General features: G+C 42.2%; 2 protein-coding genes and 1 long non-coding RNA gene across 6 annotated transcripts in view; 1 reads left to right on the top strand and 2 right to left on the bottom strand.

Moving 5' to 3' along the window:
- The window catches only part of DTX4 (deltex E3 ubiquitin ligase 4), a 32,649-nt gene extending 22,327 nt beyond the window's left edge, over window positions 1–10,322 (top strand). For both annotated transcript variants that reach the window (XM_004479244.5, XM_004479243.5), the window contains exons 7-9: window positions 263–424; window positions 4,203–4,292; window positions 6,897–10,322. In XM_004479244.5, coding sequence (XP_004479301.2) covers window positions 263–424; window positions 4,203–4,292; window positions 6,897–7,130 — 486 coding nt within the window. In that variant the 3' untranslated portion in view covers window positions 7,131–10,322. The remainder of the gene's footprint in view (window positions 1–262; window positions 425–4,202; window positions 4,293–6,896) is intronic.
- The window catches only part of LOC131280004 (uncharacterized), a 62,048-nt gene extending 40,256 nt beyond the window's left edge, over window positions 1–21,792 (bottom strand). The window contains exon 1 of the long non-coding RNA XR_009187554.1: window positions 21,494–21,792. This is a non-coding gene — a long non-coding RNA (uncharacterized lncRNA). The remainder of the gene's footprint in view (window positions 1–21,493) is intronic.
- On the bottom strand, window positions 6,012–15,253 carry MPEG1 (macrophage expressed 1). Of its 3 annotated transcripts, none has more exons than XM_012519940.4 (2): window positions 13,008–15,253; window positions 6,012–9,068 (listed from the first exon to the last, which is right to left on the bottom strand). In XM_012519940.4, the coding sequence occupies exon 1, from the start codon at window positions 15,169–15,171 to the stop codon at window positions 13,018–13,020; it is 2,154 nt and encodes a 717-aa protein (XP_012375394.1). In that variant the 5' UTR covers window positions 15,172–15,253; the 3' UTR covers window positions 6,012–9,068; window positions 13,008–13,017. The 3 variants fall into 3 exon arrangements, with proteins under 3 accessions (XP_012375394.1, XP_004479303.1, XP_012375395.1); XM_004479246.5 differs by lacking the exon at window positions 6,012–9,068 and adding an exon at window positions 10,938–11,401 and having other exon boundaries at window positions 13,008–15,252; XM_012519941.4 differs by lacking the exon at window positions 6,012–9,068 and adding an exon at window positions 11,312–11,442.
- Window positions 21,793–23,677: the final 1,885 nt, after the last annotated feature.

Genomic DNA, 23,677 nt, shown 5'->3' with positions numbered 1-23,677 from the left:
CAAGAATGGATTAAGATTAAGGATATGTTTTTCTGAGGTATCTAACTCTAAACCACCACAGGGTTGTTTATGGAATTTATCTCCTCTTACTTTGGAGAAAGCAGAAATGGGCTAAGTAATTGGGCAAAGAGGCCCAAATAACTGTCTGTTAATTTTTTGGGGTATATTTTGCCCCTTTTTATCTCAGGTAGCTTTGGGGTTGGGTGGGGAGGTTATTACCAAAACCATTTCTCAATCTAGCTTTTTTGGCTTTGCCTCTCAGGATGGGAGTTTGCAGTGCCCAACTTGTAAGACCATTTACGGGGTGAAGACAGGCACCCAGCCTCCAGGGAAGATGGAGTACCATCTCATCCCCCATTCCTTGCCTGGCCACCCAGACTGCAAAACCATCCGGATCATCTACAGCATCCCCCCTGGTATTCAGGTGAACCTACCCTCGGCTCTTGACTTGGGTTAAGTTTTAAGTGTGCCTGTGAAATGCTCTACTATGAAACTCTCCTTCTCACTACTGTCTGTGTATACCCAGTCTTACCCTCCCCACCACTGCCATAGTTCTGATTTTCTTATGTATCCTTCCAAGATTCTTTGTGCATATATAACACAAAGTCTTCATCTACTCCTCCTGTTTTTACACAAAAGGGTGATATATGAGACACATTGTTCTGTACCCTACATTTTCCAATTAACATTGTAGTCTGTAGATCTCTCCATGTCTGTATAGACAGGGCTTCTTCTTTCTTCCTTGTTATTTATGCAATAATTCATTGTATAATGTATACTGTAATTTGTATTCAGAAGTCTCCATTTGATGGGTATATTGAGTGTTTCCAATCTTTTGCTACAACAAATAATGCTGTAATGACTAACCTTGTACTGATGTGAGCATATTCATAGAATAATTTTCTAGAAGTGAATTTCTTGGTCCAGTGGTTATTGGAATTTGGAATTTGATAGATATCCCTTGGCTTTGATTTCTGTGGCCATTTCTTTTCTCTGATGCTTCTTGGAGAAACAGTCCCTAGGAACACATTTGAACAGTGTTCCTGACAGTAAATGCAAATGTGACCCTTCCTTTACCCATGTAAGTTTTTTCTAAATGTCTCAACGTCTAGGGCTCTTACTGGATTCATTTATTTAAACAGTATTTTTTTTCAAACCCTCCTCTTTCCTTTTTCTATTTTCTCTTTTATTTAACAAATATTTGAGTATAGATTACAGGCCAGGCACATTCTAGGTGCTGGCAAGACAGTGGTGAGAAAAACAGAAAAAGTTCTTGCTCCTCTGGCATCCCCATTCTAGTGGGAGGAGAAAGATAATAAAGGAAACAAATAAGCACACAAGGTAATTCCAAATAGTGATAAGTACTGTGGAGGAAAGAAAACAGGGAGGTATGATAACCTTCAAAACTATTGAATAAAACAAGGCCATTTCTCCAGAGACTTACTAACCACTGAGGGAAAAGTAAATCGACATCATTCATTAAGCTACAGAGCAAAAAAATAGTGGGACAATCAGAGGCTGGGTGGACAGTGTGGGAAACACAAGATCTTCAAAGTCTGGGTTCCAAATCCAGGTTAACTTCTTATTAGCCAATGACTGTGGACAATCACTCAACCTTTCTGAGCCCAGTTTCTTCATTTGTACAGCTGGGAACAAAACACGCAGGGGTTCTGTGAGGATGGAAGGTAATGTTTTAAGTGCGTAGTGTGAATATGGTACCAGGTACAACCCTAAGATGCTCAGTACCTGATCACCATCGTTATTTGAATATCTTAGTGCTGTGGTACAAAGGAGGGCTTATGTTGGTTTGTCTAGAAGGATCAGAGGAGACTTTCTGGGGTAGGGGGCTCACCAATTGGGCCTTGAAAGACATGAAGAAATGGAGGGGATAATTTTTATTTGGAAGATACAGCAGAACTGTAGAGGAGAGAAAGTGAGGGTGTTGAAGAGTAATAGGCAAGGATTTAATTTGGGGACCAGGACTTAAAAAAGATGTGTGCAAGCAAATATAAATGAGATGTAGAAGACGAGGTATGGAGGAAGGTTGTGGCCAGGTTATCAAGGGCCTTGAATGTTAGACCTAGGGGCATGGACTTTCATTCTCAGGCTGTTGGGGAGTCCCTGAGGGATGCTGGTCATGTGGTTAGGATTATGTTTTAGGAAAGCCAGTCTGTCAAAAAAGTGGAGGATGACCAGAGAAAACTGCTGCATTGGTCCAGGCTCGGGTAATGGGGCCTGGATGAGTGAAGGGCCAGAGAGGGAGAGATTTAGCTGGATAGGGGCAGGAGAGACATCTTGAGTGATTCTGAGGCAGCCAGTTGGGGCAAAAGGGACGTGAGTGAAAATATGGGAATCAGGGGGAAGAGACCATGGGCTTGTTGGGAAGTACAACGACCTGAAGTGGGCAAAGACTGGGGTGGGGCAACCATTTTGAAGGAGGTTAATTTTCCAGCCTCCAGGATTGGAGAGCCTGCAGTAGGGTGTAAAGGGCCCTGTGAACTGCTTCTGAGGATGCCACAGCTACAGGAAAACCCAGACTCATCTTAAGGGACATGCATCTCTTTGCTGCAGAGTCAGCACAGCCACTCTGTAGGCTCACCCCTGAGGGTCAGTATCAGGACATTTAGTGCCACAGTCCTTGAGATTCCAGGGAGCACAGGCCTTGAGCTCCATGATGAGTCGAGACCTTTAAGCTCTGCCTTTACTGCAGAGAGTGATTCCCTGGGGGAGAAGCTCTGAGCTGGGCTGAGACAGAGTCGTGACTTCTCTGCTGCGTGATGGCCCAGGAGAAGCACACAGCCTTGCTGGCCCAGTGCCAGAAAGACATCTGACTTGGCAGAGGAGGAGCAGTTAGAGCAATTCTGTGGTTGGAATTGGCCCTTCAGTCAGGCAGCTGGCTTAGAAAGAGCCATGGCCATGAAGATGTTGAAAATGCGTAGTGATTTCATATGAGCATGAAATTTAGAACTGCCGTGTCTTATATCTCCAAAAAGATGCTGCTTCTTCCAGCTCACATTGATCTTTCCCTTCTCGGAGATCTCATTCCATTTATCATGCCATTCATCTTGCCATCTCATAGATGATTTTGAATCATATTTTTTAAAAATAAAAATCACTGAATTTTTTATCACATTGAAACCATTGTCCATAATAAGAATATGAAAAATCTGTGTTCTCCAGCAGTTTTGTCTTTCATTCATTCATTCCCTCAGTCATTTATTCAGCCAAGACATATTTAATGATCATCTGTGTGAGAACTGTGCCAGCAGATGCATGGAATTATCAATATTTTATTAGTTTCATCTAAGGAGAGGTTTTAAACAGGATTCCACAGACTCTGACACAAATGCTCAGAAATTGTGGGCAAACATTTGTGTATGGGGGGAACATATGCACATTGTGATAGGGAGAAAATCCTTTGCTTTCATCAGCTTCTCAAAGTGAACCCATTCAGGACCCTGATTAGGAAGACTGGGTTCTGGCTAAATTTCACTTCAGTTTCTTTTGCACCCAGTGGCCTGACATTGCTTGCTTGATAGGGGTATTGGATAACAGTTTGCATGTCGTTAAGAGATTTTGACTTGAGACTATCCTAATTCATATTGTTAAGCAAAAAACAAACAAAAACCCATGAGGACAAAGGAGAAGATCCACAGACATCATTCAGAAAATTCTGAGTGCCTCGCTCAGAGCTGAGAGGTTTAGAGGTAAACAGTCCTGAGTAAGCCTCAGGAAACCTGGTTGCAAGTTCTGCAAAGCCACTAACATGGAGATCATTCACCTTCTCTGGGCTGCAGTTTTCCTCTTTTATAAAACAAAAGAGCCAGAATAGAGCCAGAAGGAGGATGGTAAACATTTCCTGAGCTCTTACTGTATATCAGGTACCATGCTCACTTAACATTCCTAACAGTCCCATCAGGTGATTTTTCTACCTTATTCCCACTTACCAGATGGGAAACCAAAGTCCAGAGAAGACTCTGGCTAACATAGCCAGGAACTGGCAGCTCTGTGTCCAGACCAGGTCTAAGGAATCCAAAGCTCGTGTGTTAAACCACTATAAACGCTGCTTTTTGGGTCCCCTCTTGGTATAGGCTCAATGGTCATTATTATTGTCACTATATCTGAATTAACCACAGCTGTACCTCTTCTTATCAGAAATATTTTGAAAAAACACCCTTTTCTTTCTTTCTTTTTACTTCCAGGGCCCAGAACACCCGAATCCTGGAAAGAGTTTCAGCGCTCGTGGCTTTCCGCGACATTGTTACCTTCCAGACAGTGAGAAAGGGAGAAAAGTAAGAGGGTGCTTCACAGTGGGGCTGGGGAATTTACTTTTATCCTTAGGACCCAAAGTTTTGCTTCTATGATGCATAGGCCAAGGAGAACTGGGTCTCCTTTGACTCTAGATACACATGGTAGCGAGGCCATAGTGGGTCAGCCATAGGTAATGACTGAAATTATTTTTGTTATTATTTTTGGTGGGGAAAGTTGTGATTTTGGCTTTTCCTTTTCCAGGATATTACTGGCAATAATCTGTCTATTTCAGGTCCTTCCTGTCTGCCTTGCTGCTTAAAACCTGGTCCTAGGACTAACAGTAGATGCATCACCTAGGAGCTTATTAGAAATGCAGAACCTCGGACCTGCTTCATCTTAACACAGTCCCTAGGTGATCTGAGAGCCCATTAAAGCTTGAGAAACTACTGTGGGGTGGAGTTCATAATTTGGGGGAAAGTACTTATTTTCTTTTTATCATATTCTTTGACTTTTTCCAAAAGGACAAAGAGAACAATCATTGGGTTTCTAGACTCCCGGTGATTCATGGTCAGGTTTCAGTAGTTCTATGAACTTTCTGAACCTAGAATGAAAATTTTCTGTTCATTTTTCTGGGGACTAGGCCAGAAAAAATCATTGGATTTTCAAAATCTCTGATTTAAAAAGGGGGTAGGACCATTGACCTAAGGGAAATATTTTCCCCTTTCCTATGGGAATGCTGGGGAAAATGTTGGACAAGAGGCCCATTTTAATCAGCTTTCTGTAAGTCATGCTGCATAACAAATGACCCCTAAATTAGCGTGTAGATGCCTGATTCCAAGACCAATGAAGGTAAAATGCCTGGCATGGTGGCAACTATAGTTAAAATTATCCGTGCCTTGGTACATGGTTAGTTCCTTTGTATGTAGGTCTTTCCCTATTGATATACCTCGAATCCTCCTCTTCCTCTGAGGCTCAGCTATACTGAACCCCATGTGGGAGTTAGTAGAGTAATGATTCAGACCATGGGCTTTGGTGTCAGACAGCCCTGAAGTTGATCGCCCACTCTGCCACTTACTAGCTGTATGACCAGGGAGGGTCTTTTACCTTCTCAGTCTCTTTCCTCATCAGTTAAAAGGGGATAATGAGAGCACCTGTCTCTTCTGATTATTGTAATCATTACCTGGCCCAGTGCCTTGCACTTAGTATACTCTCAGGAAATGGTAGCTTATATTTTAAACTTCTGCTGTTAGTATTTCTTCTATTACAGTTATGATGCTATACCCCTAGACCATGTCATTTTTACAGTCTTTCAGCTTTGAACTTATTCATTAAGTCAAGGCCACATTTTCATCAAGTGGCCTTTTCATGCTGTACCCTGCTCTGACCAAGGTCTATAAAAGGGTATTAGGCATTAGTCTGTCTCAATGAAGATCTTTTAAATTTAGAACATTCTTCAAACCCCAACATTTCTCTGGGCCTCAGTTTCCTCATCTATAAAACAGGGACAATAATAGTACCTGCCATACCTGGGCTCAGAGTGTGGTTGTGAGGACAGATAAGCAAATACATATGAAATAGTTTAAAGGAGATCAAAGCACTTTAGCCTTGTCACTGGAGAAATATTTCACCACTTTAGCTGTGGGTAAGTTAATAGCACATTCAGATAGTTCTGATAGGGGCTAAAAATAGCTTCAGAAGATCTCAGATCATGAGCACATTGAAATATACCAGATCATATCTTCAACAATGCAGTCAGTATGTTTGTAGCTAACATTTATTGCCTTGTTTTCTCAGCCACTGCTTTGAAAGTACTTTTCACATAATGCCCTATAAAATACTCATAACCTTTAGAGGCAGATTATACCATCAACATTTTATACAAAAGGAAATTAAAATTTGGTGAAGTGAAATAACATGTCCAAGGCCACACTGTTAGTTGGTGGCAAAGGCAAGACTCAACCTGTAAGTGCTTGACTCCAAGTCCAATTCTCTTTTTATTCCACTGTGCTGCTTAGGGTATTGTCTTAGGTAAGGGTTCTCCAGAGAAACAGAACCAACAGGATATGTGTGTGTGTGTGTGTGTGTGTGTGTGTGTGCACGTGCATATAAATATTAAGAGGTGAATTGGCTCATGTGATGGGAGGGCTGGCAAGTCTGAATTCCATAGGGCAGGCCACTGGATGGAGACTCTTATAAAGTGATGTTGAAGTCTTTATTCCAAATTCCCCAGGGGAAGCTGGTTGGCTGGAAATTCTGGCAAGTGCCAGTGTTGAAGTTGGGGCAGAAATTCTTCTGACCTCTGAAATCTTCAGTTCTTACCAGACTCCAAATGATTGGGTGAGGAATTTACCACATTGCTGAGAGCAATCTCCTTTGTTGACTGTAGATGCAATCAACAGATTGTAGATTGTAGATGCAAGTCCCATCTATGAATGACCTTTACAGTAACAAGTAAGCCAGTGTTTGACCAAACAACTAGACACCATAACCTCGCCAAGTTGGTACATGAAATTAATCATCATAGGTATCATGATGCAAGAAGGAGTAAGAGCCTTAGGAGGACTCTTCTTCCTTATACCATCTAAAAAGTAGTCTTTGACCAACACTGAATGTCTGCCTTTGGTCTCCTGCATTTGCTCTCCTAGGTTCTGAAGCTGCTGCTTGTGGCTTGGGATCGCCGCCTCATCTTTGCCATTGGCACCTCCAGCACCACCGGCGAGTCTGACACTGTCATCTGGAATGAGGTCCATCACAAGACAGAATTTGGCTCCAATCTCACTGGCCATGGCTACCCAGATGCCAATTACCTGGATAATGTGCTAGCTGAACTGGCCGCCCAGGGCATCTCTGAGGAAAGCGCTGCCCAGGAGAAGGACTGAGGCTGGAGAAACTTTAGGGTGGGAGAGACTGAGGGGACCACAGGACAGGAAGTGGGGAGAGTCAAGGTGGAAGTTCATGCCATGCCCTCCCAACTCCCTCACCTCTCCTCCTCTCCTTTTCATCTCTCCCAACCCTCCCAAACACAGGGGGAGCCAGATAAGGTGACATCAGTCATTCATAAACCTCATCCAACACAAAGGGAACATGGGCTCACGGTCATCCTTGGTCTGTTCCCATGGAGTTTTCGGTGCTGGGTAGGCAAGAATCTCTTCTCTACCCCCAGAGTAGGGGGGCTAGGTCAGCACACTTGGGGTATGGATGGTGCATGGGCACACCATATCCTGGCCTTGTGAAGCCTGAGGTCATTGCCTTAGCTGGCTTCTTGCTGCTTCCACTCTGCTTTGAGAGTGGAGTTTCCATTTTTCTCTCCTCCACTGGAGGCAGGGAGCTCTCACTGTGCAAGGTTAGGGGACAAAAGGGAAGAACCGCTACACTGCTGTGACATCAGAAATCAGATGCCTTGGTATATGGTAAGGAAGCACTTTTTGCTGAGAGGGTCAGAGAGGCAAAGGCCTCTAGGAGCATGTTTAGCTCTCCTAATAGTCCTTAGCTTCTCTGAGGCCCACCTCCTCCTCACACCTTTGACCTGTCCAAAGAGGCATCTGGCCCTGTTGTGTGGATGGATGGACTCTGGGATTCTGGACTGGCATCCCATGATGCTGTTTCCAATTCCTCTCTGATTAGACTAGAGCCTACATCCCACTTACCACCTGAATGTCCTCAGGGAGAGGAACCCATAGTCTTCTTCCAGACTCATACCAGACCAGCTCAGAGATTCCATGAATATCATTATGTCACTGTGAGTAGAGCCAACACTAGGCTCTGTGCCATCTGTGTATGTGTGTATGTGTATGTGCTTGGGTTCACTACTGGGCAGGGTTGGTGGGGAGTGCCCTGTTCCTGTACTGTTTTGCAAGATGTCAACATCTGGTTCTGATGGGGAACCAAACATCCAGGCTGTGGTCCCTTGACTTTCCTTTGCCCACCCATCCCATAGCAAACTTGGACCCTGATGGAGAGAGACCTGTGCTTGGGGAGATGTGATGACATGAGGGCTGGACTGTCTTCTTTCAAGATTGGATCAGAACCCATCCCCATCCAGACTTGTTGCTATGAGGGATTCAATCTGTCTCCATGTAAATTTGCTAAATCAGAGCCTAGAGGAGGTGCTGGGCCCTTCATTCCCCTCATCTATCACAGATTGACCAAGAACATGGATGGTGCATCTTGAGCTCATTCTTAATAGGGTTGGGGCCACATTATGGTCAAGTCCAACCAGCTTCTGGGTTGTGTCTTAAGACCCTGTCTGTCCCCTTCCTAATATGCTTCTTGTCTTTGACTCCCATTAGGGAATGAATTGGCATTAGGGAGGAGAGAAAGGGGATCAAGAAGGCAAACACAATTTCCCCTTTGAAAGTGGGTTCTTTGAACTGTGTGTTTGGGGGAAGTTCCTCTGGATACTAATTTAAATTTATATACCTCAAGTTTTGGGGGTTTGACGTATATATATATATATGCATATATATTTCATAATATTTGGAAGTTCTTTGATGCTAGAAAAAAATGAATGAAAGAGAACCTTGAAAAATGGTACTTAAGTAAGAAGCAAAGGCCAAACTTTCATGAGAGCCAACCCCACAGCTCCTTATTTGGCCTGCAGCCTTTTTGATGTTGGATTTGTCAATGAACGCACCTGATGGGTATCATCTAATTTCTTGGGACTTGCTGGTGCTGAGCCTTCCCTCACTTTCCAAAGGCAATAGGGATGTAAGTCACTTCCACCAGAGGGAGCTCTTACAGGGGGAGTTGTTCCTGCCATCTTAGTTCCAGTTTCCTCTGTCAATGGGTGGCCATTTTATCTCACCAGCAGTTTCTGGCTATAGAAGGGAAGAAACAACTGAATTAAATGGAAGAAACATCTCTGTAGTGTTTAATACCATAACCCATTCCTTTTGCCAGGTTACCAAATACCAGGGAAGCCAAGAGATTCCTTGGAATCCTTTTATCCTTATTGGAGGACTAGTACCATTCCACCTTCAGCACATTGCTGGGCCTCTTGTCCACAGGCACAAGAAAACAGACTGAGAGTGGGTAGGTAGAGAAACATAACTGAGGCACTGGGAGGTGGGGAAAGAAAGAAGACCTGCTTTGACAACTGGAAACGGGCAGTGTGGGAGAGAGTGATTTCTCTGCATCAGGTGGGAGAAGGTAGAAGTAGAGAAGGGGAAGGCCTGGAGCAGCAGCAGGAGGGCCCTGAGAATGTGTAAGGCAGTCAGCATACCAGGGGCAATAGCACTTGGAGAGTTAGTCTTCATACCTTCAAGCCTTCCCCCTGCTAGGATTTCAACTGTGTCTGCCCTGTTTCTCCTCCTCACTGAGGATATTCAGAAGGGGCTACCTCATCCTCATGCCACTCGTGGAATTTTCTGGTCCGAAGGGATGTTGAATTTTCCCTTTTAACACTGTGCCAGCCAAGGTGGGGCATTCCTTTGTCCTTTCTTTTGTGCCAACCTAGAAAGGTAAAGTCTTGGGTTGAGCAGGAACCTGGCCAGTAGTGGCTTTGTGTGTCCCCTACTTTGATGCCAGGGGTGTTTTCCCTGCCAGGTGCCATGCCATGTTCCCCTGGCCCTTGAGGGAGTGATATGCCTTTCTTTTCATTGTCTTAGCACCAGCAGCCTAGTTTCTTCCTTCCTGAGTCTCCAGGCATGACACATGGGTTGGAGACAAACCTTACCAGAAGCTCATCCTTAAAGAGGTGAATTGTGTATATGTGGTTGGTATGTGCCTTTGTGTTTTCATTCTTCTCCCTTTTTGTAAAATTTGCACTTCTCTGTGGTTTTATACTTGGTCAAGAGTACTCACCCTGCTACTGCACCGACACGCGCATGAGAGAGTTGGGAAGGCCTATGTGGTACAAGAAAGGGACCCTGCCCCCTTTCCTTGTCTGTGGGCATTGGCATTTGGGGGCGGGGGGACTTTGGGGAGTGGGCAGGTGAATGTCCTAATGTAAATTGTTCCGTTTGTAAGTGGTGCATTTTGAAGTACTTGGTGTTGCTGTGTGAGAGGACATCGCCACCTGGTGCTCTTGAGGTGTACGTGCAGAACAATAAATGGCAAATGAACAACCACAACTTTTTGTTCACCTTCTGCTTTTTGTGGATCAGTGCACCTGTTTGTGAGGCATGTGGGTTAACTCCCAAGAACCCACAAGCCCTTGCACTGACTTGGGGAAAGTCCCATATCTTTCTCACATCTTTTCCACCCACATATTTGACCAAGGGACATGGCTAACTCCTTGTTCTGCTAAAGAAACAAACCACATGGCAGGAGATATAAGCAAAGAAACCTGTGGAGGAAGATAGTCTTTAACATAGTAAATCTTCACTTCTTAAAGATCTCTTCACCTCACTACAATATAGCACATGTTTCAATGGTTTACAGGCTGTTTTTTCCCCCAAATAAATGTTTAGTATTAATCATCCCAACACTAATGAGATCACAAAAATAAAACGCAAGTGCAAAGCCCATCCTTCCCATAATCTTTTGGAGTCTGGTTTTCTTGGAAGCCAGGATCCGTTTTCTAGAGATGCCAGCCTGAGCTAGGAAATCAGGAACTGAGCCATCAGTTCGCTGCCTCAGGGAACAAAGTCTGTATTTACAAAGTTCAGACTTTGTAAAATGACCTGGTGGATGTAAATTACACACCCCCATTCTGATTTCATATAAATGAGCAGTCAGACAGAAGGTTCCTTAAGTATATAGTTTAATGCATACTTATGCTCAATTTTGTTAGTAGAAACATACGTTTACAGAGAACTTTTATTTCAATAAGCAGTTAGTGCATTAAAAGTTTGGGAGCCTTTGGCTATAATTTGTCTTTCTAACTTGGTAATCTTCAAAGAATTCATGGGGAACTTGGTAATTGTAGAAAAGTGGTTAAGTTGGCTGAAACATACCCACAAAACACCCAGAGGTTTAGGAGAGCAATTTAGTACAGTTCTTGAAAGTTCTAAAGAGGTAGGGTTAAGGGAAGAGGTTGTAGAAATCAATGCCTCTGGTTGGGTAGTCAGGAGAGCAGGGCTCAAAATCTGTTATTCATTTCTTCTCTGTATTTCAGTTGAAGATGAATGAGTATCATTGTTCCCATCTTCCCACACAGGCTGGGATGCTTCAGGCTCCTCAGATGAAGGGGCTGTTTTAAGTGTTAGCTCTTGATTGTGAACATTAATGAGGAGAGAAGAACAAATTACCCTAAATAGAAAGTAACTCCTTAATGGCATTTGATTTGGGGAGGAAATATATAATTTCTAAAAACGTTGTGAAGCAACATTAATAGATTCACGTTGGTAATTACAATTAGGTGAGATTAGTATTAAAATTGGAAAAAACCTAAAACATTGCTGGGTGATGAGTATGCATCCTGCTAGATGCCCCAGGGCAGTCAGCCTAGAACTGAAATAAATACTTCATATGTGGTGCTGGATGCCTTTTCATTTCATTTAAAAATGGATCTGATCCTGTCTGCCCCCTTTCTGCTGGGAAAAAGAAAGGTAGGGCGCATAACTGATGCTTTTAACTTTGTTTTGGTTTTGGAGAAGAAGTAATGCTTAGGTGGGGGTTTCCTCTGACTTCTTGCATTCTCCCCTCCCCTGAAAAATGCAGATTTCTAGGGGGATATTTTAACTGTGTGTGTCTGTATGTGTGTTACTTGTGCCTATGAGGAGGGTGTGTGTGTGTGTGCCTGTGAGGTGTGTGTCCAGGTGTGTGTGTGCATGTGGATATATGTGTTGGTGTGTGTGTATGAATGTGAGGGGCACATGCTTGTGTATGTGCATCAATAAAAGGACAGGAGGGTTGAGGGCTACTCATGGAGGAGAAAGGTATTGTGATTTCATAAAATAGAACATGAAACTGTAATGCTTGAGCTATCCAAATCTACATCTCCTTTTAGGTGCCTCATTTCTATTGAACTAAGAAAAATAAAACAGGTTATTGGTTGGGGGTAAGAATTCCAATTTCCCCTAGCATCTGAATCTTTTCCAGGTTTTACCCTTTCTTCACTTACTCCTTTCCTCCCAAGTATCCCTCCTACCCTGACCTCCTAATAGAAAGTTAAAATGTTTTCAGAGGACTTTATGACAATGGTTAGAAGTGCAAGAGTGGTCTGATCTAAGTAAATATTAAATGTAGAGAAGTTGGAAGAAGTGGGATTGGTGTAAACACTGTCTTTTTTTCCAGAAGAGGGACCCTGAGATGACCAGAGGAGATGACACAACATTAAGGCCCTCAAAGCTAAAAGGCAGTGACCAAACTGGACTGCCTGTGTCTTCTGGGGCCTCTGTCAGCCTGACGGAATAAGAAATCCACACAATTGTTGTTGTTTTTTTTTTAAACAAAACACAACTGTGGGAGGGTAGTGCTCAAAGGCAAAACTTCTTGTAGCTCATGACCTACTCCAGGCCTTAGATGAAAAGCCTAGTCTCCGACTCAAAATGCCAACACTCTCCCTCCTCTTGTCACCTGAATGCATTCAGGGGAGGACAATTTTTTATGTCCATTGAGAAAAGACACTCCCCTTTCATGTTTTAGTACCCAGCCTGATTTTTGTTTAAAAAGTCACAACTGCTCCCTGCGCTCCCAACTTTGTGCAGCTCCGGTAATTTCCTGGACCAGAGACCTAAAGAAGAAGTCACAAAGTTATACCTGTTTTCTGTCACACTTGCCACATCAGTAATCAGGAAGGCAGAAGTAGAGAGGGGAGAGATAAGAGACATGCTTGCAGCCCTGGCTAGGAATGGGAGAAAAACACAGCTTACCAGCAGAGATTTAGGCTGGATTCTGTTCTGGCTCTTTGTCAGGGACATCTCCCGCCTGTGCAGTGCCTGGAGCCAAACTCTGCCTCTCTTCCTCAATTGCTTGGTATTCCCTCTTCTTGTACTTCCGACTGCCATAGATGGCCAGGGCGATGACAGCCGCCAGGATGGTGGTGACCCCCACTGTGACCCCAGCTGCTGCCCCTCCCGACAGACCACTGCTCTCCCCGTGGATGTTTTTCATGGCTCTGCGCAGCTCCAGTGGCTCTCCCAGCCTCCACTGATGGGTCTTGTAGTCTTTAATCCAGGAGCTTGTGGTCTCAGTATTGGTCACCATGACAGTGTTGGTGGCAGCCTGACTCATGAGGGGTGGTCGAGTGTAAGGTGGGAGCCTGACAGGGGGCAGGGACCCTCCGGTAAAGAGCCCTGCTTTGACACAATAGGACACTTGGCATCCATCGCTGATGAGTGCTAGGTGTTGGCTAAAGCCCCCGGGACACTTTTTCAGGGAAGGTGCCCCTATATCTTCAGATATAGCAGAATCCACCAAAGGGTTCCCAACCGCACAGCTGAAGAACCCCGCGAAGGGGACTGAAAACCTGTATCCCAACTCATAGTCCTGAGAGGCACATACCTTGAGGCTTTCAAAGAGTCTCAGTGGAAAATAGCCAGCCGGGCATGACTGTGCATTTGTTAGAGGATTTATGCTCTTACCACTGAAGAGGCCCCCAAAAAGCAGTCCTGAGTTTTCAGGTACTTGACCGCTGGCTGCACACCAATAAGCCCTAAATTCAGCCTTTGCCACCCGGAACACATCTTCACACACTGTCTTGCAGAAGATGAGGAGGGTGCACTTCCGCTGGCACTCCAGGTGGCTATAATCCTCCTCATGGATCTGGGAGAGCAGGTGGATTGGAGAGTAGCCAGAGGGGCAGGAAAAGTCTCCAGTGAGTGGATTCTTCTGCTCCAAGTTTTGGCAGAGGAGAATAGCCTCATTTCCTGAGAGTTGTGTGCACTCCTGATAAACCCCTCCAAAGGAGAAGTTGGTCATTTTTCCCTCGCAGGAGCCATCATCCATGTTGGCCTGGAAATTGAAGTTGGGTGAATTGAGATCCGTGCATCCAGGGTAGGTATTGAACATGTAATAGCGTCTCACGGCAGCTTCCACCGTCTTAGACAACTTCTTCACCAAAGGGCCTGGCAAACCAGGCAGCATGTCTGAGTTGACAAAGAAATGGAGAGGCAGGCCAGCTCGGTCTATCGCCACCAGGTGGTTGGTGATGCCTTGCTGCCAAACCTGGAGGGTGATGCCTGGGTAAAAAGGAACTCCTCCAGTGCTTTGCACCAGGGAGTTGGTTCGGTTGGAGAGGTAGCTCTTGGTAAAGGCATTCTGTGAGGTGTAGTTCCCTTCAAATTTGAAGTTTATGATGTTTAGGAAGGTAACTCCAGCAGATGCTGTCACAGCACTGTGGCTACTCTGGCTGTCCTGCAAGAAGGAGGCCCTGATATGGTCCTCCTGAATGAGAGCAGCTCCAGCATCCACAGTGGTAATGACATGGGTACCATAGTTGAGGACCAGAAGTTCTGCCAGGTAGGTGGCCATCCGTGTCTGGTTGTTCTCTAGACGGTCAGAGATGTCCATGAGCTCCTTCCTAAACCCCCAGCTTAGTTCTGAAGTTGGGTTGATTTTGACTGTGTAGACCAGGTTTCTTACCTGAACCCGGGTAGTTATTGCTTGGTTCTTCACTTGAAGAGTCTTCATCCTTTGGAATTCAGAGGAGAACTTGCCATTGACCTTGGAAAAAAGGGTGAGCTCCAAGTTGATGGAGTTGGAGGTGCTGCTTTGGTAATTCACCCAGGATTCCAGGATTTCTGAGTTCATCTCCAAATTGCTCTGTTTCTGGGGAATGGTGAAGATGTCATCAGGGATGATGTACTGTCCATCCTCTGTGGTCTTGCAGTTGGAATAGGTCAAGGCCATTACCCGTCCCATGTCCACATTCCGCAGATTATCCCAGCCTCCTCCAGGTAAGACTTCCAAAACAGGTAAGTTCAAGGCACTTTTGCATTTTTGAAATCCAGACTCATCTGTCTCTCCCAAAAGTGTGTCTGTTTTAGCCCATACAGCCACTGCCCAGAAAAGGAGGGTAACCCTGAAGCTGCTCATGGCTCAGATAGCCCCAGACATATACCAGCATTAAGCAAACTGAATGGATGGGGAAGAAAGCAGCTGCTGACCCAGAAAATTCACCAGTTCCCTTAAAGCCACCAGTTCCTCTTTGTAATCTAACCTAATTGCAAAATAGAGAAGTGAGAGTCCATAGGAATATTAAGGTCCACGAGGACTTTTGAAATAATGTTTACTCATTATGGAAACATAGCCCTATGCCCTGAATAGTTAACTACCCTAACTGCCCTGCCTGAGCCCCTCCCCAGTCACTCTGCAGCAGTAGTGGACATTCCAAAAAAGTGCCATCATGCATGGTTATCACTTTCCCCATGGGAGCACTCTGGTTTCTGCCAGCTAAACCAACTTTTCTCTGGGCTCCCTCCTCCTCTCCTACCCTCCCCCTCCTGCCTCTTTGCACTCTGGTTTTGCTTTTGGTTTGCTGTCTTGGATCTGATACTCCAAATTTTGCATAACTGCTGTAGCCTGAGACTCAGATACCAGTTCCCTTTTACTGGAAATGGAGGACTGAATGGTGACATCACTCTAGCCAAGATACTACTGCCTCTGTTATAACTAGCTAGTTGTAGATGAAGGCCAAGGGCCTGGGTTTCCATTTACCTGAAAGTGAAAGTTGTTCACACATAAAGGATGAAAATCTTGTTCATGAGTCCTGTGAGATTTCATTACTGTAAATCCTAATAGTCATGGCTTTGGAGATTTCTTATCTGGGGCAGAGCTGGAGGGGCCTGCAGAGGATTCTGTTTGCTCTATTCTGTTTACTTCAGTCTGAATAGCCCATCCCATGCTGTTGTTTATTTTAAAGTTGTAATGTTCAAGCAAAGAGAAAATCCACACTATCACTAGATTTTGATTTATCAAAATTAGACAGTGACCAAAGAGCAGAGCTAATATGTGGGTATGTGTATATAAACTTATACATCTTGCATGTATAGCTGGCAATAGGATTGGTACCTGCTGATGTATGTTTAATTTTTCATTTCATGGTTAAGTGCTTGTAATCAGTGTAGCTACATTAAAAAATAATATGACTCTTCATAATTCAAAAAATTTTTAAACAAAAATGCATTTGTTATATCTGTAGGAGAACTTATTTTCATGTATTTCCTTCTGGTACTTATTCCAGGTCTGTTAGATCCTACAATTTAGAAACAATTCCAAGTCCACTGATGGAAGTCCAGCTCTTCTAATTCTTTGGGACAATTAGGATGCATTTTAGTACATTTAGTGGTAGCTATGGAATCCAGAGGAGTTAATGAAACTTCCAACTGCACTTTAATGGCTCCAAAAATCATATCATTAACCAGCTGGAGTGCTGAGACTAAAAGTCATGTTTCATTTCACACATATCACAACACCTGGATATGTCCCAGAAAAAAAGTTTCCAAGGAATTAAATTCCCTCCAATTGTCACTGATGCAAGCTGAGGGGTGTCATTAGAAAGAATGTGGCCAGTTGCCTAGCTTCACAGACTGAGCTTCACTAGTTATTATTAACTAGGGTTTTTACAGAACACCTAGGATTTACAAAAATGCAAATTTATCTACTCATGCCACAGTTAGCATGCTTCAGGGAACTGATGTACATCATACACCCACAAGGGACTAATTTATGAGCCAGTGTCCAAATTATTAATTCATAGTGGAAGCTATACTTAGATTGAGAACCAAACTTCTGCCCAGGATGTTCTGGTTAATTTATAAATCAGTTGATTATAAATTTATAGCTCAGTAGAGTAAGCCCAGAATTAGAAAAATTGAAATTGAATGCCCTTGAATACTTCCAATAAGCCTGTTGAAATACTGACACTCTTCTGTTTAAACTTTTTTAGTGCTGGTTCATGGAAATCAGAACATTGTCTTATCTACACTGTTTTGGAAACATGCGAACAATTTCTTACCTTTTACTTTCCCCTCACTAGAACCTGTTGAGATCTCACTCTTGTGCAATGAGGATATAAGAAAAGTGAATATAGACAATAGAGTGTGCAATGAGGATATAAGAAAAGTGAATATAGACAATAGAGTGTTCTTTTATCTCTCAACACCCATTTTTAAAATTAATTATTTATTTTGCTATCGCCTTCAATTTCAGTTTTATAAAAGCAGACAATTGAAAATGAAGGAAGACCCTGAAGATGAATTGGAGAATCAATCAAGTAGTAGAAAACGTTTATCCAATAATACCCAATCCCTATATACTCCTCTTTAATGTAACTGATGCTTGTACCTGGTTCATCATCCCAGATTTAAAAGATGCTTGCTATTGCATTCCATTAGAAATAGAGTCACAAAAGGTTTTTGCTCTTAAGTGGTAACATGCCAATACTGGGATAAAACAACAGTATTGTTGGACTGTGTTGCCACAGAGTTTTTTTGTTGTTGTTGTTGTTGTTGTTTTTAAGGTTTTTTTTTTTTAACTTTATAAAGAATTTTTAGATTACAGAAAAGTTACATAAAAAATACAGGGGATTCCTATATACCTCAGCCCCACCCCCTCCCACAATTTCCCCCATTAACTACTTCTTTCATTAGTGTGGTACACTTATTACAATTGATGAATACATATTGAAGCATTGCTATTAACCATGGCCTATAATTTACATTATGGTTTACATTTTGCCTCACACAATTTCATAGGTTTTGACAAAATGTGTAACCTGTATTCATCATTGCAATATCATACATACCAATTCCAATGTCCACAAAATGCCCCATGTTCCACCTATTTTTCCTTCTCCCTTCCTTCAGAACCTCTACTGACCACTGCCTTTATATCAGTGTTACAAATTCTTCCATTGCTAGAATAATAATAAGTCTTCTTTAGTCCATATTTGCATTCCCACTCCCCTCTTCTGTTCGTTCACTTCTCAATCTTGAGGATTTGGGGATGGTGATGCTTACCCTGCTTCCAATTGAAAGGGTACTTAGATCCCATGGGGCAGATGGATGGAACTGTCTTGCTTGCAGTTGTGGATATTCTGTTTTTGTTTTTTTGATGGGCATTGTCCATTATCATTCTTTTCTAGGGTGAGTTTGATGAACTGGAGAGTAGGTGTTAGCTGCACACTGCTGAGATTCAGGGCCCAATGAGTAAATGAACACCCAGAAGGTTTAAGTTTCTGTGACATATATTTAATGGGTCTAGTGCATTAGGTTCAAATAAAAGGGGCATAAGAGCCAAGTGTAGGAAAATTATAAATGAGTCTAACTCTGATAAATTGTGTGGGGGGTAGGTTATTTTATATTCCAAGGTAAGGCCCACTGACAGGGTTCCAAATTTCTGGGATTGTCTGCCCTGCCTGCAGTGTTCTAGATGTCTCTTTAGTCCTTAGGAGAGCCCACCCCCTCCCATTTGAAGCACTTTTTACTATGGAAGTCAGTGAGATCCTCCTGAATCATGGATAAGTGTAACCTTTGGAAAGTCCTCCCAACACAATTTGAAACCTCTCAGCCATAAAAACTTATTTGCATTTAATGTTCCCCCTTTTGACCAAGGTCTTTTCCCAAATGCATTGCTATTTGGCACTTGGCAATAATCCCTCAGTGTCAGGGATGCTTTTTCCTGGGAGTCATGTCCCACATGGGGGGCTGGGCAGGGTAGGGAAGTTAGTGCATTCATATGCTAATTCTAGTTTAGAGAGAGGCAACATTTGAGCAAGGAAGCTTTCAGGAGGTAACTTTTAGGCAATATGTATTACTAGGCTAAGCTTCAATTTCACAATAATGAGATTCATAAGTACAAGCATTAGTATCAAGGGCTTGGCATATTGGTCTGTCTTTTCTAAGGTACTGCCCATATTCTCGAAGAATTCTTTGCCACTCTATTAAAGACTGTATCAGGACTCCCCAGAATGGGGATTTAATATTCTTTTGGATATTGTGTGGGTTTCCTCCCACTGAGACAACACCCCATGTCCAACTGAACACATTTATATTCCATAGAGGCATGCCCAGGTGCACCCCTACCCATACCAACAATCCACAATCAGTGATCCTCCCCTGCCACAGTTGCTATCCTTCTAAAATCTAAAACCTCTGCCAAAACAAAGTAAAAAAAATAGTAAAAACAAATTAAAAAAATAAAAATAAGAAATAAAACACCAAAAATTTTTTTATATTGTGTCTTTCATCACTTTAAGATCTGTTATCTTTTATGTACAGTGACAATTTCTTTTGTATGTTCCCCAAGTGTCTTATTTTTTTCACTTTATTTTCAAAGAAGCTTTAGGTTACTGAAAAGTCACCTAGAAAATACAGGGGATTCTCATATGCCCCCACCCCCTCTCCCTTCACATTTTCCCTATTAATAACATCGTAAATCAGTATGGCAAATTTGTTACAATTAATGAACATACATTGAAGAATTGTTTAACCACAGTCAATGATTTACATTATGGTTTACATTTTGCACCACACACGTTTGCAGGTTTTGACAAAATGTATAAGGGCCTGTGTCAGTCATTGCAAGATCATGTAGAATAATTTCAGTGCCCTAAATATGCCCTATATCCCATCTGCTCTTCCCTCCCACTTGCCTTGCAACCTATGGTAACCGCTAAGTTTCCATTTTTGAAGGTTCACAGTTACATGCATTAATAAAGAGGAGTTAATATATTGGTCTATTTTCTTTTATTAGGTACTGCCTATGTTTTTGAGAGATTATTGCCCCTCTAATTGAGAACACAGCAGGACTCCTTAGGATGAGAGTTTAATATTTTCTTGCTTATTATGTGGGTCTCCACCCACTGAGATAATACAATATGACAAGAGGAACACTTTCATAATCCATAAAAGCATTTCGCAGGGGTGTCTTATACCACATATTTCCTCAACCCTCAATGCCCTGCACCAGAAACCCTCTCCTGCCATATTTGCCAAACGAACATTCCCACCGTTGTAGTTTTAACCACAGACCTACAAATTCTCAGAGTTCACCTGTTCCTTCCTCCAGCCCTTCCCCCAGTTCCACGGATAGTTCAACCCAAGCCCCCCACCCTACTCACCCTCACATTCTAGCACTGTCGACTCCAATCACATCACTGTTCTACTATCACCCCCTTCCACTGCCAAACCACCCCCTTCCACCTTATCACAGGTTTTACCCCTGTATAGCATTGGCTCACCATGGTCTAATCCCTTTCTGTCTCCTGATACCCTATCTTCCAAACTCCAGCTCTGTGAGTCTGCTCAATAGGCTTAAGTCATATCAGTGAGGTCATGTAATATTTGTCCTTCAGTGACTGGCTTACAAAAGAATTTAAAAATGCTCCAACCCTCTTTGGACAAGCACTATCCAATGATTTACAAGGAGTACAGCTCAAGGAGGGGGTTTTGCTCTAATAAGTTAATGACAAACTCTGCTAGCAAGAGACAAGTGTCCCTCTGGGTCCTTGCTTGGAGCAGATGAATTGGAGTCCACACCGTGATGGTTATGAGAGAAAGCAGGTTTATTAATGCCAGTGGACAATAATGGATGGGTTGTCTCAAATCCGCCTTCCCCGATTTTGAGGAGTTTAGGGTTTTTATGGATTCAAGCAGGGTTCAGTGGAATGGTTACAGTCACAATAGTAAGTATACACAAAGGTGAGCCTGGTTTTTAAATAGCCATAAACAAAGGTGAGGCTGATCTAGCCAGTTTCAGTAATTTCAGTTATTAAGTTTTGGCTATTCTATAATATAAAGGAAAAATAAGAGAAAAAAATCTATATAATGATTCATAATCAAAATCACTTGTTAATTATTAACCCTCAATTACAAAAACAGCTGATGACCCAATATAGTGAAATTATATTACATCCATATGACAAAATATTTTGCAGCCCTTATATTTCCAAATAATTTTAATAACATGAAAAATTCTCATATCATCAAGTGAAAAAAGCAAGATATACATTCAGCATGATCTCAACTATGTACAAATATACGTGGCTAGAGGAATATACATCTACAGATTGATGGTAATTTTATCTGAGTAGTAGGTTTTATGAATCATTTAACATTTTTCCACTTTTCTGTACTTTCTGGATTTTAATAATGAGCATATCTTTAGTCATTTAACAAATTTTATTGGGAACCTTCTATGTACCAAACATAGGGTTGGCTAATGGTTTTTCCTCACTTTTGTACTACAGGAAAATAACCAACAGATATACATTTAGAAAAACAAAAGAAATGCATTGTGAGATGCCAGAATCAATCCAAAACCTATGCAAAAGATTGCTATGTTCAAGGAAATCCTCTTTTCATTTCATGGAGAAACAATAAAAGAAGTAGTGAAAATGATAAGAATTTTGGCTCACCTTAAATTTGCATGCCAACAGCAGGAAATGCTGCTCCTAATGGTCAGGTAGGAGGAAGTCAGGGCAAGAGGTTGACCAATGTGTTTCACCCACACCTTTCCTGCTTCATTCTGCTCACCAGCAATTTTCTGTACTTTTTTTTTTTTTAATTGAAATGCGTATGGAATTACATAAACTCTCCAGATGGCCAAACTCGGCAAGTAAGGGCCTGAGTATAAAATCTAGACTCCAGTCTCTAAAACCAAAAAATCTTTTCCACAAAATGTATGCATTTGCACTGCAGAAGAGCAATCCATTTCACTTCCTCAAAAAAAGAGGCAAAGGGGAAGTCACATGTCTGTTTGCTTTCTCAGTATGAGCAGATGTTACCAGCACCATCTCATGCAGAGCCAGACCAGACCATGATTAACAGCTGAGATTCAGTTCTGTGTGGGCTTGGGGCTAGCCCAGGTGTTTCCTGTTTCTGCATTTCACCTGCAGCCGAAAATAGGGAAGAAAGTCTGGATGCTGTTTCTTCATATTTTAACAGGAATCTATGAGACCAGTGTGAAAATTGATGCACAATTGATTCAGAAAATTATGACTTACATAGACTATGGAACAAATTTTATTATGTAAAATCTAAACGATGTCAGTTTATGAAGGGGTAATATCGTCTTTTCTGAACAGTTGATTCCTAACCTGATGCTTTGAGAGTTGCTTTGTTAGCATCTCCTTCCTCTCAGAGACTGTTCTTCCCATCAGAAATGTCTGTGTCCTGGCCACAAAAACATAAGAACATAGTGGTTTCTTGATTCCTGTTAATCTTGAGGGTAAACACAGAAGTCCTATGGGAAATGCTGTATATTCTCTTTGAAAGTTAGGCCAGAATTTGGCAATCCTATGCTGATTTATTTCTTTTCTCTAATAGTCCTCTTTTTCTTTCTCTCTTCTTTCCAATTTCCCTCGATCTTTTTCACTTTACCAACTACTCCTTTTCTGCTCTTTTCCATTTCCATATTTAGTTTAGAGTACATAAGCCTATTATTTAAGATGATGCTTCCCCTACACTAAAGAAGAAGGAAATCCCTGAAGGAAAGACAGTATTTAGGCAACCACTCTGTCATTCCATGCCCTGGCAGACATTATTAATCAAACACTATTAATTTACACTGAGCTCTGAGTTGCTTCAGTATTGTTGGCAGTTCTTTAGGACATTCTAATTGAAATGTATTTCATCCATCCATTATGTAAATATTTATTGAGCATCTATTATGTGTCAGCCACTGTTATAAATGCCATTTTTGAAGTAGCCACTGCAAATTTTAAGGCTATTTCAAAGGAGCCTGGGAGACAGGGTTAGCCCCTGCAGCTGCTCCTTCCCTTCCTGGCTTTTTTTCTCATTTACTCTCCAAACTAAGCTCACAGAGTTTAGTTTAGAGACTGAAGAGTTAGGACCAACCCATTTCCCCCCCTCATCTTTCTTCAGGTTTCCCAAGGGCATCACCCAGATCTGAAAAGTGCCTCTTGCATTCTCCTTCTGCTAAAAATGGGTTAACATAAAGGGCTTTGCACACAACAGGATGGGAAACACAGTGGAATTTCTATTATGCCCTAATTTCTCATATCTCATCACTTCTTTCCTGTCGTGTGACTTCCTCTTTGAGGAGGGTTTGAGCAAAAGAAGTGGCCGAGTAGCATTTGATCTCTCCGGTTTAAGTGCTGGCAGATTTCTTATATTTATTCCTGTTTCATTATTAGGTAACACAAAACTGTCTAACGTTCAATCCCACTTGTGTTTTTTTTTTTTAATAGAGAAATTTTGGGTTTACGGAACAGTCATGCACAAAATATAGGACTCCCATATACCACCCTGATATTAACACTTTTCACTGCTATGGAACATTTGTTACAATTGATGAAAGCACAGTTTTATAATTGTACTGTTAACTATAATCAATGGTTTGATTTAGGGTTCACGTTTGTGTAGTTCCATGTACTTAAAACAATTATTTTTTTCCTTTACTATATGTACAACCTAACATTTCTCCTTTTAACCACATTCAGATATATATTTCATGCTATTAATTATATTAACAAAATTGTGCTAGGATCACCATCATCCAATACCAAAACATTTTTATCATTATAAACAGTAATCCAGTACATTTTAAGCCTTAACTTCCCATTCCCTATCCCTACTCC

This window comes from Dasypus novemcinctus, chromosome 10 (assembly GCF_030445035.2).
Source record: "Dasypus novemcinctus isolate mDasNov1 chromosome 10, mDasNov1.1.hap2, whole genome shotgun sequence".
Taxonomy (NCBI): Eukaryota; Metazoa; Chordata; class Mammalia; order Cingulata; family Dasypodidae; genus Dasypus; species Dasypus novemcinctus.
The sequence above is the reverse complement of the archived record's forward strand: the minus strand, read 5'-3'. Positions and strand labels throughout refer to the sequence as shown.

What these genes read in the sequence shown, in the direction of transcription:
- MPEG1 (XM_012519940.4), bottom strand. Translation starts at nt 15,171, where the DNA reads ATGAGCAGCTTCAGGGTTACCCTCCTTTTCTGGGCAGTGGCTGTATGG.